Source organism: Micrasema longulum, unplaced genomic scaffold, assembly GCF_059751315.1.
Source record: "Micrasema longulum isolate JH-2025_06_02 unplaced genomic scaffold, ASM5975131v1 h1tg003010l, whole genome shotgun sequence".
NCBI classification, from domain to species: Eukaryota; Metazoa; Arthropoda; class Insecta; order Trichoptera; family Brachycentridae; genus Micrasema; species Micrasema longulum.
Window position 1 is genome coordinate 32460 of NW_028280119.1, and position 14586 is coordinate 47045.

General features: G+C 33.8%; 1 protein-coding gene across 1 annotated transcript; it reads right to left on the reverse strand.

Annotated features, from left to right (window-relative positions):
• Positions 1–1940: 1940 nt before the first annotated feature.
• LOC148271230 (uncharacterized) lies at positions 1941–13830 on the reverse strand. The gene is made up of 3 exons (XM_088241646.1): positions 13584–13830; positions 8763–8999; positions 1941–2083 (listed from the first exon to the last, which is right to left on the reverse strand). The coding sequence occupies exons 1-3, from the start codon at positions 13628–13630 to the stop codon at positions 1972–1974; spliced, it is 396 nt and encodes a 131-aa protein (XP_088097772.1). The 5' UTR covers positions 13631–13830; the 3' UTR covers positions 1941–1971.
• Positions 13831–14586: the final 756 nt, after the last annotated feature.

Consider the following 14586-nt stretch of genomic DNA (forward strand, 5'->3'; position numbering starts at 1 on the left):
GAAGTAGACTCGAGAGTGGCTCGATGATTTGGGGACCGTGTGAGTTGAAGTACTCTCTTATGGGGGAGAGGGTTCAGAAGAAATTTCTTCGGTTTCTCTACATGAGGGAGTGCGGATATTATCCATGGCTTTATCCCACTGGGTTCCTCCAGGGTGTGCTCGGTTACAGCAGTTTGAAGACTAGAAGGAATGTGTATTTAACAACGCACTTCTTTCGATTGTTGCGCGGTATTATTGACAACCCTGAAATTATGCGGAGCATTAGCTTTTATGTTCCTGATAAGGTAATCCTTAGACAGCGTCAACATAGACTGTTTCACATTCCAATATACAGGACCAACCTGCCAATGGTTATGCCTGTTGGAAGGGCTATCTCTATGTTGAACAATATCACTTTGGACATTGACATTTTTCACGTCTCTGAGGGAGTTTTTCGTTACAAGATTCTCTTACTTTTTTAACATATTATTCTTTGGATATTATGTATACTAATGTGTTTTTTTTACATATGCCTAATTTTACCTAATTATTTATATATGTATGAATTAAGATATTTTATTTTGTAATGTACATATATATGAATAAATAAATGAATAAATAAATAAATAAAGATATATAACCGCAGATTCGTGCCGGATGATTTATAGCTCCATAATTGTGCCTCGTATAAATTATTGTACTAGTATTTTGTTTTTGGCAACTGGAGGGGAAAAAATAAACTTACTGTTCCGCAGAAGTATGAGAGTAATTTTGAAAAAAAATAAATTCACCAGAATAAAGTTGATGCTGAAACGAGCAAAAATTATGACAGTACGTCAATTAATATATTTTAATGTAATGTTTTTTGTTCATAAAATGATTAATGGTTATACCTCGAAAGAGTTGACTCAAAAGGTTTTTTCTAATCAATGTGAACAAGGATATAAAACAAGAAATAAACATGAAGTAAGACTACCATTTCGCAGGAAAACAAGTACACAGAACTCGTTGATGCACCGAGCTGTACAGTTATATTACGAGGAAATACCATTGGAAATAAGAGAGCAAAAAAATATTATTTCATTTAAATGTCAATTTAAAAAACATGTGTTTAGCAGATAAATTTTCGTGTCAGCTTTATAGAAGTTTTCTTTTTAAGTGTACGTATATCGTTTGAAAAATGTTATGTGTTTTAATAATAATTAGATATAAGTTAATATTAGGACATTCATTTATTATGTTTGTACTATTTAAAGACAAAAAAAAAATTTAAAAAAAAAAAAAAAAAAATCTAGCCCCTATTTATATTTTAATTTTAATTTTTTTTATTTGACAGTGAAGTTTAGAGTTTAAGTGATATAAATTTAGAAGTTAGATAACAAATCTCGCAGCTACCGAGCGCATGGACGGTTAAAATTCTAGACCCCATTTACTAAAAGATGTTTGATAGTTGATAACATTTACATAATGTGATAAAAATAATATGATAGCTAACATCACAAAAAGTCTTGCAGCTTCAAAACGCATCGACAAATGGAATTTCAACAACATAAGAATGATTTTAAAAAGTTAACAATAAAAAATAATTAAAAAAAACACAATAATAATACAGAATTGATATGAAATATTGAGTGCATGATTTTACACAGGTTCTTAATTGATATTATAAAATTAAGGCTAAATAACATAATTCACAACTTGATAAACACAAATTTTAAGTGAACATTTCATCAAAAATTTAAGTAAACAGTAGTAACCAAAAATAATGAATTGTCGATTACTATGTACATATTTACTAATCAATTTGCATAAATAACCCACAAAAACAGAGCTACCAACATTTATCAGTTACATTACTTCTTTTGAAGGCACATTGACATTTGTAACAAAATTTAAATCGAGAAAAAAATTGTCCCGCAATTTAGAGATTGATAGTATAGTGGTGATCTAAATAACCTCTTTCGGCCTTTGTCGGAGTAACATTGTGGTCTTCTAAAGGGACACGGACTCCGCCCGGGACGCGTTGTCGAGTCGGGACTCCGGGGTCTGCAACCGCGACCGGATCGCCGACTCTCGCGAAGCTGGGTGCCGCTCGCGCAGAGTCCTACAAAAAATATTAACGAGTCAATAATTTTTTTATAGCGGTCCATTATATAATTAATTTAAAATTAAATATTTTGTCATTATGATCTCCGAAAATGACAAAATGTCGAGTACTCTGAGACAAATATATAAAACATTCATTTGAGAGAAAGAGATGTAATCTAATTAGATCACTGAGTAAGACACACATATACTTTTAATAGGATGAAAAGAGACACGAACATTAATCCGAAAATTAAATATTTTTTCAGTTCTTAACACATAAAATCACCACCAGTTATAGAAAACAAAAGAATTAACCATACAAAAAACATATTATTTACAATTCGGAGACACAGCACACCTTTGTTTTGTTGTAAAGAGCGGCGACTTTCGGTTCGTCGGTATAAAGTTCCGAGGTCAACTGATTTAGTGGACTGATAATTACTGTCTCTTTTCATCTTATTTAAATTATATGTGTGTCTTGCTCAGTAATCTAATTAGATTATATCTCTTTCTCTCGAATGAATCTTTTATATATTTGTCTCAGAGTACTCGACACTTTGTCATTTTCGGAGATCATGATGGACAAAATATTTCATTTAAAATTATCTAATAAATTGAAAAATATGATATAATCTTTTCTGGTGCGTAAAAGATCACTTGAAGATTGCAAAAAATGTCGTTGTGATATTTAAAGTAATTGACGAGATATGAATGAATTAAGTGCAATTTGCAACGCTGGTTACATCATAGGAACGGGCGGGTTAAGGCAATTTCTTCCTGCCTACCGTTCAGTTTGAGAAAATTACAAGTACATGGACATATTGAATCTTACAATTTTAGACAAAAAATAAAAACAAAAATTAACAAAATAAAAATACATTAAAAAAATTCACTCTATACTATGAAGAGAGGAGAGGGATGGGAAGGAAAGAAAAAGGATAAAGGAACAACTTAAATATTTAGATAGTGACATTTCAATCTTGACTTAAATGTCAATAAAGATTATTCCACAATCGAGCAGCTACTACTGTGAAAGAGGAGGCAAGAAAATTAGAATAATTAGGGCATACATTGGCTGGTTTGAGCGGCCACTCTCGGGGGCGGATCGTGTAACTCGGGTAGTACGGTGTAATAGCGTGGGGTGGAGCCAGGGTGCTATTCAAGCATTAGAAATTGCGCAAAAGTGTGTTCTCAAGATTCCACCCGGGGTCCCTGTCGAGTAGGTATTCTGAGCGTCAGGCGAGTGCATGCTAATGCGCTTCTCGTTCACGCCCATTAACATGGCGGGAATAAATGCTACAATAACTAGCTACGAAACGCGCCTTAAAAAAAAGGTTTACCTTACTCCAAGAATATATAACTATATACCATTTGCCACCTAAGTAGATAAAAATCTCGAGCAATTTAAATTGTTTGTAAAAAAAAAAAATGGCTACTTGATTCGGGTCCCGAGAACTGTCTCGAGAATTTCAATTTTATTTATTTATATATATGTACATTACAAAATGGAATATCTTAATTCATACATATAGAAATAATTAAAATAATAAGTTAAATTAAGTTTGTATAAAAATAACACATAAGTATACATAATATCTAGAGAATATTATGTTAAAAAGTAAGAGAATCTTGCAACAAAAAACTCCCTCAGAGACGTGAAAAATGTCAATGTCCAAAGTAATATTGTTCAACATAGAGATAGCCCTTCCAACAGGCATAACCATTGGCAGGTTGGTCCTGTATATTGGAATGTGAAATAGTCTATGCTGACGATGTCTAAGGTAATTGTCCGGAACATAAAAGTTAACGCTCAGGGTTGTCAATAATAGCGCGCAACAATGGAACGAAGTGCGTAGTTGAGGCTGTAGTCGGTAAGTTGGATCGTACGGTTTGCCGCCAAATGCGTAAAATATACCGCTTCAAGACAAAGCAATTTTTTTTATATCCTGTTACATCGTATGTTCGTCAATTTCTTACGTACTCTTCATACTTTATTTGACGAAATGAGAAAGACAGAGTTTATAGATAGAGTTTTTGCGTGATTATTTCAATAGGTAAAATCTATAAATAGCACTCCTGACTAGCGTACTGTGGTACAATTATCTGTTGCTTTCTGGCTTCTGCGTCATTATACATATTTGTATTTTCCAAGTTGACAGTTAAGTTTATATTTGATCTCATCAAATTACGTAAGTAAAAACATTTTTGACCGTTTGAAATTTTATAATATTTTTGCTTTAAACTGATAACTTTTTTGAAATTTGCACTTGATCGTGTATTTCGTAATAAAATTGGAAAAATATGGTAGATAAATTCTGAAAATTTAATAACACATAATGATAAAAGACTGAGCCGAGTAGCTAAAAAATATTTTTATAGGTTACGTATGTATTATGTGTATATTATTTTACTTAATTTTATTTTCTAAGTTACTATTTAAGTTCAAAACCATGATAACTATCTTTTAAGATGAGCGTTATTTTTATTATGGATAACTTATATAGCGCCATTTTCGTAACAAAATACCTCAAGGGCGCTTTACATAGTGATTCTTTTAAATTTGTAATTTAATTAAAATAATTTATTTTGCTGTCACATGCTACGGATTTGTTCAAATGATTTAGAGAACAAGTGGGTTTTAAGTTTTTTCCGAAACATCACTTCACTTTCACAGCTTCGCACCTCGAGCGTTGCGTTTAATCTACGTAATAATCTACGTAAAATTAGTAATTACCTCATTTCATTCTAGGTTTAATAGACAAAAAGTGCACTGTCAAAAAGATGTCTACATATTTTTACATTAAAAAAACGAGAAAACTCACCGAGCATTTTAAGAGTTTTGTGCATAGGGTGAAAACCTTGTTTATTGTGTATGCAGACAATTGGTAGAATTCCATATTTAATTTGGTAATGTATCCAAAATACTCGTAAAACAAGTTTATTGGATTGTAATTCTACTTTATTTTTTATAAAATACACAAAGGGTATATTGTGACGCGTTTCGTCTTGTCGTCTTGTTAGGACATTTTCAAACCAACTTTGTATATTTTCTAAAAAATAAAGTAGAATTACAATCCAATAAACTTGTTTTATTTTGGATACATTACCAAATGAAAACCTTGTATTGACAAAATACTGTAAGTGATTATTTTAATATGCATTGAGAAAATATAAATACGCTAAATTACTAACATAACTAACTAACTAACCATCACGCCATTTCCCCAGAGGGGTAGGCAGAGAGGATAGAACGCCACACCACTCTGTCCTGGCACACTTCCTTTGCTTCCTTCACATTCATACATCTTCTCATGCACGCACGTCGATTATTCCGACTTTTCACATGACCACTTTCAAGAATTTGTTGCACTTGATCATGCCATGTCTTTCTCGGCCTTCCTCGACTTCTACAACCAGACACATTCGCATCATAAATCTTTTTAGCCGTTCTTTCATCATTCATTCGCTCCACATGACCGAACCATCGCAAAAGACCTTTCTTAAATTACTAACATAATAGTTTTATTCCTATTTTTACACCTATGTGAGAAAATGTACAAACCATTGAGGTAGTGTTATAAATCTTTTCCAAGAAGACAGAATTTTGGATAGATCATCATCCCTATCACCCAGTGGAGCATAGGGCATTGCTTTTGAAAACAGGACAGGTAATTTATCAACAATATTTGGAGTTTGTCAAAATTTTTGTAGGCAAGGACTGGCTTCAACTCCCCGGGGAGCTGTTTATATTAACATTTTACAACCATGAAGAAGTATAGAAATTGAAAAAATAATATTTTCAGGCGTTGCCTAGTATGTAGGTGAAATAATTCAATTAGATGAATCTCACCCGCATAAATAAAGGTTTCGGCTCTTTAACTTCACAAACATCAACAGATGAAAGAATTGAAGGAATATAGATGTTCAAATATAGGCAGAATGGTGAATGTTACACAGTGTGTAAAGTGGCCACTTAAACCAGCCATTGACAGGTCATAAGCCCTGTAGATGCCTAGACTTCTATATTACCTTCTCTTAAATGTTCTTCATCCCTGTTGTAAAATGTATTTTTTAATGTTACTGTATCAGTGTCGACTGTTTGTTTCTTTAAAATAAATAAATAAATAAACATAAAATGGCTAGTATTTAGCTGGGTAATATTGGAAAAGAAATTTCTTCTTTCCTTCCTATCCCCTCTCTCTTCGTAGTATAGTGTTATTTTTTTTTTATATATGTATTTATTTTTGTTAATCTTTGCTTTAAAACTTTGTATAAAATTGTAAGATTCAATATGTCCATGTATTTATAATTTTCTCAAACTGAACGGTTTGGGTAGGTAGGAAGAAATTGCCATAAGGCAATATGCCCGCCCTTATATGTATATATATTGTATATCAGTGGCGAACGGTGACTTTTTTTATAGGTAAGCTTTAATTTTTTTCATAATTTGTACCTGCATGTACATACATACATACATATGAGTAATCTCGCAAATGAGTGGAGGCGTATAAAAAAAAAGTATTTACAGGTACACGGATTCTTTTTCTATGGTTTTGTGTAAAAACAACTTCATCTCTCCAGCTCCAGTTTCACCTGCTGGCAACAGAAGACGCAATACCTTCTTATTTTTAATCAAAATAATTTGAACCAACAAACAAACAACAATGAATAACTTTGCGTAATATGTAGGTATATTCTCCATCATTTGAAGACAGTACATGTATGCAAAAGTTTTAAAAAATAAAATATGTTAAAAAATAAGGATAATAAAATAAGTATATTCAGAATTCCTTTTTGTTTGGCACTGATTAAAAACACCGTATATTTGTTTGTAATTTACATTTTACACTGCAAATATTTAGGTACTAATATAAAAGAAAGTAAACATTTTATTGTAAGACATCACTCCCATTATGTACACAAAAAAAATAATCTTTTACGATATTTATTTTTTTTTCTGAAATTTTTTTTAAAAAAAAGATTAGATTTAAATTAATTTATTTATGCCAAAATACATAATTTTAACTTTACATATTACATTACATAACATAACAGCAATAACATTCATTAGAAATATTCGCAATAATATTGCAAAAAAAATGTCACGTGACCGTCGTGACCGCCGCGCTGCGCCGCGCCGAGCCGTCAGCTTCGTTTCCTTCTAAACTGAGAATGAATAATGCGAGAAATTGACGACACCGAGCGAGGCGCCACTAGCTAAAACGCGTGGACTAAAAAACTGGCGTCATATGTCAACAGAATACTATCAAACGAAAATGGTCTTTAGGAAATAACGCTCGAAATGCTACCCTCCAAATAGAGAAGCTCGAAATAATATCTGTAATCTGCGAGTGAACTTAGCGAGGAAAATATACGCACTGGGTTTTCGAATGTTAAAATACAGTATACATTTTGTATTGAAAAATAAGCTGCAATAATCGGAACCAGGCAATGCGCTGGGTTGGCTTTTTTGAGGAAGATATAAACAGTGGCGTTAATTTATAATAAATATAGATTATTTTATTTATCCTCCTATAATTAAAACTACTATAAAACATTATTATTGGTAGTGAAATATAATGGTAAGCTGCGAATAATCAATTATATGGACGGTTCGCCCCTGTTGTATATGTATATAAAGTGTCAAATAAAATAAAAAGAAAAATAATACTTTATAAATAATTTGTTTTTGGAGCAATATAATAATATTAATAACACCTTTATTTTATCAGTTGGTTGGAAGAAGTTGGAATTTGGCAATAAATTCACAAATGTATAATTTATAAATAAAGAAATAAACAAAACTATGTATCCAAAAAAAACAAAGTTAAATTTAATAATATATTTTTTTAAAAATTCATTTCTTTTCTAAAAAATAACGAGTGGGATTAATTTTAATGCATTACATTACAGAGCTTGTATTGAAAATATCAAATATTTGTTCGAACTCATTTCCATACCCATGTATTCTGGATATGGGCGAATGCATTTCCAAGTTGGTACGAAAATTGTTCCAATTAAATAATTCTTTACTTTTATTGTACCTACCAGGTATTCAAATGGAATCAGTTCAAGTAAAGCAATATAAAGTAATATGGAAGTCTAGGTATCTACAGGGCTTATGATCTGTCATTGGCTGGTTTGAGTGGCCACCTCACACACTGTGTAACATTCACCATTCTGCCCATATGTGAACATCTATATTCCTTCGTGTCTTTCATCTGTTGATGTTTGCGACGTCAAAGAACTGAAACCTATATTTATGCGGGTGAGATTCGTGTGTCTGGAACTCTAGTCTATACTCGGTCAAAATGAAATGCCGATTGTTCAACTCTTGAATAATGCCAGTACTCCTATATGGGTAAAATAAACCAAAGTAGGGAACAAAATGCCCAACACTCCTCTAGTGTTGACTGCTGCCAACAGGCCGGCTTCTCCTGAAGAGTTTTGAGTGGTTTCCTCTCCACGTGAGCAAATGCTGAGGAGTTCCCGATTGGCCCACATTAGTATATCCCTCCTGATCCCAGCAGTTAAGATAAATTTAAAGAAATTTAATTGCAGAAAAATCCATTTTTTAAATATAAACCTTGTATATTGTAAGCGAGGTAAATAATGAAGAACGCCAGAGTATAATAAATCTCGACACCAAACTTCTTCTTGTTTTTTCAACTCCAAGTGTGATAAGTTAATATTACCCGGCCCGGATGTGACTGAGCGCCGCCTGTCGGCCGTCCTTCTGTCTGCCGACCCTCGCCGGTGAAGGCCGGTGAACACCCTGCGGGAGAAGATCGAACATCAGTTCAGCGGGCCTCTTTATGTACGGACAATCATCACATGAGACGGGTCGCGGGAAGCGGTCGGCTCGGGGCAGGAAGATGTGGAAATTCGGGGGAGACCTAGGTTCACCGTCGGATGAGAGACGGCAATCAACGCTGGAAGAAAAAATTGAAATGATCATAACTGCTTCGACGCGAGATCCCGTGATTTATTTTTATATTTTTATTAAAGAAGGTAAAAACATGAACAGAAAATATAAAAGGAAAAATAATGAAACCCACTAAACCGCAAAACCGGCTTGTCCACGGGTTTTTTATTTTTCCTTTACAAAGAGAAACGTTAGAGAAATTATATGAATTTAAAAAGTAATAGAAACATTATTAAGAACTAAAAGCATACCTAATTTTTACACAAAATTTATTTATAAAAATTAAAATAGATGTCATTAAATGATAATCAATATAAAGCTTTGTTACACATTCACCATTTAATTATTTTTTTCTTAAAAGCTTTGTCAACATTTTCTTTTAAAATCATCTTAGGAATCTTATTAAAAATTTTAGTAATTATATAAAGAAGTGTTCTTTGGCCATACTTGTTTACAAACCTCGGTACTGACGAGCTTTCGCATTGTGCACCCCTGCTTTTCAATTTGTTAATTAATGATGTTGCCAAATCATTCTCTTACTCTCGTTTTTGGCTCTTCGCGGACGAAAACAAAATTCTCAAAATAATTCAAACTTTACAAGACTGCTTTCTTCTTCAATCAGACATTAACTCTTTTAACCGATGGTGTAAAGTCAATAAATTAGAACTAAATATTAAAAAATGCAAAATAATGTCATTTCATAGAACAAAACAACCAATTTCCTTCGAGTACCTATTTGAAAACTCCAAAATTGATGTAGTCAAGTCAATCAGAGATTTAGGAGTTGTTTTGGACTATAAACTGACATACAACGAGCATATAGATAATACAGTAAATAAATCACTGAAATTACTCGGCTTCATTAACAGAATATCCTCTGATTTTACTCATGTCCGTACAATCAAAACTCTTTATTGCTCGACTGTTCGCCCTCTTCTAGAATATGCCTCAGCGGTCTGGTCTCCATTCTTTGTCAATCGCATAAATCACATTGAATCAGTCCAACATTGCTCGCTTCGAAAAATAGCGTGGATGCTTGGACTAGAGAGAGATAATTATTCTTATGCTGAAATAGTCAATGTTAAATATTTCTAGTCTACAAAAACGTAGAACTAATATTGACTCCATATTTATGTTCGGCATACTAAATGGTATAATCGATGTTCCATCATTACTGGGACAAGTAAAATTCAATATTCCGACTCGTAGATTGAGAAACAATGAAGTACTGTTTATCGATCAGCATAGAACAAACTATGGCCTAAATTCTCCAATGACCCGCCTTTGTCGTATTGTTAACTCGAGACAAGATCATCTGGACTTTTTTGGTTTAAGTTTACAAGGATTTAAACGAGCACTAAATAAATAGTCCAGATCTTGTCTCGATGTCCCTTATGTTTGTCAATGCTTGTTTCTTTTTTTTTTTAAATGTTTTAAACTATTCTTTTATTGTAATATTTAAACCTTATAAATTGTATACATGGACAATGTCCGTTAATAAATAAATAAATAAATTGTGCTAGCCTTGTATTATGTGAATGTAAATGCCTTTTCTGGTAGTTACTATCAAATCGGTATCTAATAACAAATTTGAGCCATAGAATAGCATTTACGGACAGGCACCCTCGCTTTTTAAAAAGTTCGGGTAAATCTTTAATTATTGAGTACTTGAAAATAACATTTTTATATGTATAAATTGTTTGTATTTATTTGATATGTAATATATATATTCTTTACTAACTTTGTATACTATGTGGAAATCTGTTATTGGTTCTGAGTTTATACACTATATCTGTTTGTTTACTAAAAATATGTATGTAGAACTGTTGATTTCCCTAATAAAATAAAAATAAAATAAAATAAACTCTTCCTTATCAATTCGATCGTGATCTGTTAATTAATTTAAGAGCCGAGGTTTGTAAAGATTGAATTTTTTAATGTTGGTTTTACAAGAAAGGCCCCAACTGGTAATACCGTACCTAATAATTGATAAATAAGTCTTAATCTTTTTATTGGTACAAAATATTTGATTCTAAACGTGCTGCCTATAACTGTCCTTAATCTTTTACACAATTTGGTAATATGTTTATCCCATTTAAAAAAATAGTGTCTATTTTAGTGATCATTTAACTCTAGAAAGACTCACGACACGATCGATCGGGCGTGCGGATCGGAACATGGAATGTCGCCTGTTCTGGTAAGGACGCACAGTGATTCAGAATACGATATTACGAGCTACTGAGGGTAAAACACCCAATAACTTGTAACAATAAGTGGGTGTACCGGCAGGTTGTGCAGGCGTAACTCCACCAGCACCTTGGCTTGGCGCCGACCAGAGCTCTTCTTGTAGCCAACTGTGCAAAGAATTCATCCTTTTTTGAGCTACCTTCCATTTTGTGGTCAGAACAGCGGCAAACACTTTTGTTTTTTTTCTTAATGTCTCCGACTAAGACTGACCTTCAGTACAGCCCCGATTGCTTTTGAAAAGGCTGGTCCGAAGGTCGCGAAAAAGTCAAGATATTGTATAAAATTAAATATTACAACCAGAATTATCTGAAAGCATTTGATCGAGTTGATAGGAAAAAATTATGGATGGTTCTATCGGAGTATGGAGTGAGTGACAACCTTGTCCGCGCTATTGCTTCCTTGTACAAAGATAGTGTAGCGTGTGTAAGGGTAAATGGGTCATTAACTTCCTGGTTTGACATCCCTAAAGGAGTCAAACAGGGATGTGTAATGTCACCGTGGTTATTCAACATATACATGGATAAATGTATGAGAGAATTGAAAAGTATGGGTGTGGGAGCGAAAATGAGTAATCTAACTGTCAGCTGCCTTCTGTACGCCGATGACGCAGTCCTCCTAGCTGACAGCGAAGAGGAACTGCAATCCTCGGTTACAAAGGTTTACGAAGTGTGCAAGGAGAGTGATTTGCTAATGAATGTGCAAAAGTCGAACGTCGTGGTCTTTGAAGGAAATGTAACTATGACTGAATGTAAGATTGTAGTAAATGGAGATAGTTTGAAACAGGTCGAAGAATTTGTATATCTGGGTAGTATGTTTACTAGAGATGGAAATATGGACAAGGATATTGAAAGGAGGGTTAGTGCCGGTAACAGAGTTAATGGTGCCTTAAAGTCTGTCGTAGCAAATAAGTGTCTATCGCAAGAGGCTAAATTAGCAGTTCATAATGGAGTTCTGGTACCGACCCTAATGTGTGGAAGCGAAGCATGGAGTTGGAAAAAAAAGGACGAAAGTAGACTGAATGCTGTTGAAATGCGATCCCTCAAGCGAATGTGCGGAAAAACAATGTATGATAAGTGCCCTAATGTCGAAATTAGAGCAGAATGCAAGGCTGAGTTAAGCATTATCGACAAAATTAAGAAAGGTTTTTTGCGATGGTTCGGTCATGTGGAGCGAATGAATGATGAAAGAACGGCTAAAAAGATTTATGATGCGAATGTGTCTGGTTGTAGAAGTCGAGGAAGGCCGAGAAAGACATGGCACGATCAAGTACAACAAATTTTCGAAAGTGGTCATGTGAAAAGTCGGAATAATCGACGTGCGTGTATGAGAAGATGCATGAATGTGAAGGAAGCAAAGGAAGTGTGCCAGGACAGAGTGGTGTGGCGTTCTATCCTCTCTGCCTACCCCTCCGGAGAAATGGCGTGATGGTTAGTTAGTTAGTTAGTTAGAATTATCTTCTTTTAAAAAAAAAGAGAATACAATTCTATAAAAAAAGGCTTCAACTAAAGTATTTCAATATTTCTTTTTTTTTTAAGTATTACCGAAGGCATAATTTTAAGTATAAATAAAGGAAAATGTCACAAAAATGTATGTGATTCAATATGCTTGTATTTTTTTTCTAAAACAAAAAATTAAAATTCAGCCTCGGCCACTTTTATGTTAGATGTATTATCTTCAAATTATTACGACAAATTTTTGTTCAATAAGTAGTCTTTATTGAGGTCCCGATACCTAAGTTTAGTCTAAACTTGAAATGGCGTAATCTGCCGGTCTAAAAGTAATTATATTTTAGTTACATAAAACTTTTAAGTATATTTTTTAACAGAAATACCTGTAAAGACATATTGTTTATATCTAATTTATGTTTTGTTTTTTTATTAATGCCCGATTAAAAAAAAATTCGTTTAAAAATGGAAAAATCGTATGATTTCTTAATTTTGCGTTCGTTTTTCCCGACTACAGCCTTAACGGTCAAAATTTCAACGAATCGACTTAAAATTTACAGTGGGAGCTCGATGACCAATACGCTTCTTTAATCACATACAATTTTTTATTTCCAAGGTATTGGGTTTTTACCCTAAGTAGCTCGTAATGTCGTATTCTGAATCACCGAGCGACGGTGCGCCGAAAATGTATTCAAAGGCTTCAGAATTATAAAGGCCGCCGCTTCGTCGAATGAAATGCGGCGTACCTTGATCATAATGCATCAGATATGGAAAAAGGCGCCGATCGCACATCAAGCATACCGACGCACCGTACTTTGTATTGCAATAGCAATATGAATGCGTTTCTAATTGGGTGACTATTACTAAATTCACACGCGTAATACGTAATATTTTCTCACCCGGGCGGGCGAGTTCGCCCTCCTCCGGTCCGCGGCCGGCTGCCCATTCTGCGAAGACCGCTCTCGGAATATCGTCCCTCCGAATGACGGTGTTTGAGGGAAAATGCGACACGTTTCAACGTGAAGGATGTTCCCTCCACTTTATACTGGAATATGCAATAGCGCCGTACTGGAAGGCTGTCGGATACCCGACGTAACGTTGACGTTGCGGAGTGATCGATCCGTCATGTCTTCAGTTTGCAGCGATCTGGGAAGAAACAAACACATAACAATAAATTACAGATCGCACATGAATTAACGAGTCATTATACATATATATTTCTCTCACACCGCCGAATGAGCGCTCGGTGTATTGTCGCAATTTAAACCTTTTAACTTTTAAATTTAAACCGTGTCCAGTCCATTCTCTTCGCAGCCGTGTGTTGCCATGCTAACTAAAACTCGCTATCGGGGGAAAAATCAGTAGGTACCTTAACCCATTGACTACTAAGCAGTTTTTGATAATCTAATGAGAATAATACTCGAAAGAAACATATTTTCCAATGTAGAAAGAACTCACGAAGAAACTGGCTCGTACACAGTAAAGCAACAAATAAATACGATGTAACATTTTTTATGCATAACGTTCAGGGCTACTGAGGTTGACTGCTAAGTCAATTTAATAATAGATTCCTGCAAGTGTGAAGACTGTCCAGCATCTCAAGGTCAGTTGCCATTTTGTAAATGCAATAAATTTCACAAATAAATAAGGTAGGTTTTCGTACAGCAATTTTTTAGTAATTTTATTTTTTATTCATATAGAAAACCAACAGTTCCACAAGTTAAACTAAGTAACATAAGTACATAAATATAATACAAATACAAACAATAACGTTCAAAGAATAAACTATTTTAGTATTGTAGTACCTGTCAAGCTTTATAAGTGCTAATTTCAGTACCTACTGTTAGTAAATGTTTATAGTCTACAGTCTACATCATAAAATATAGTATTTTGTACTGAACA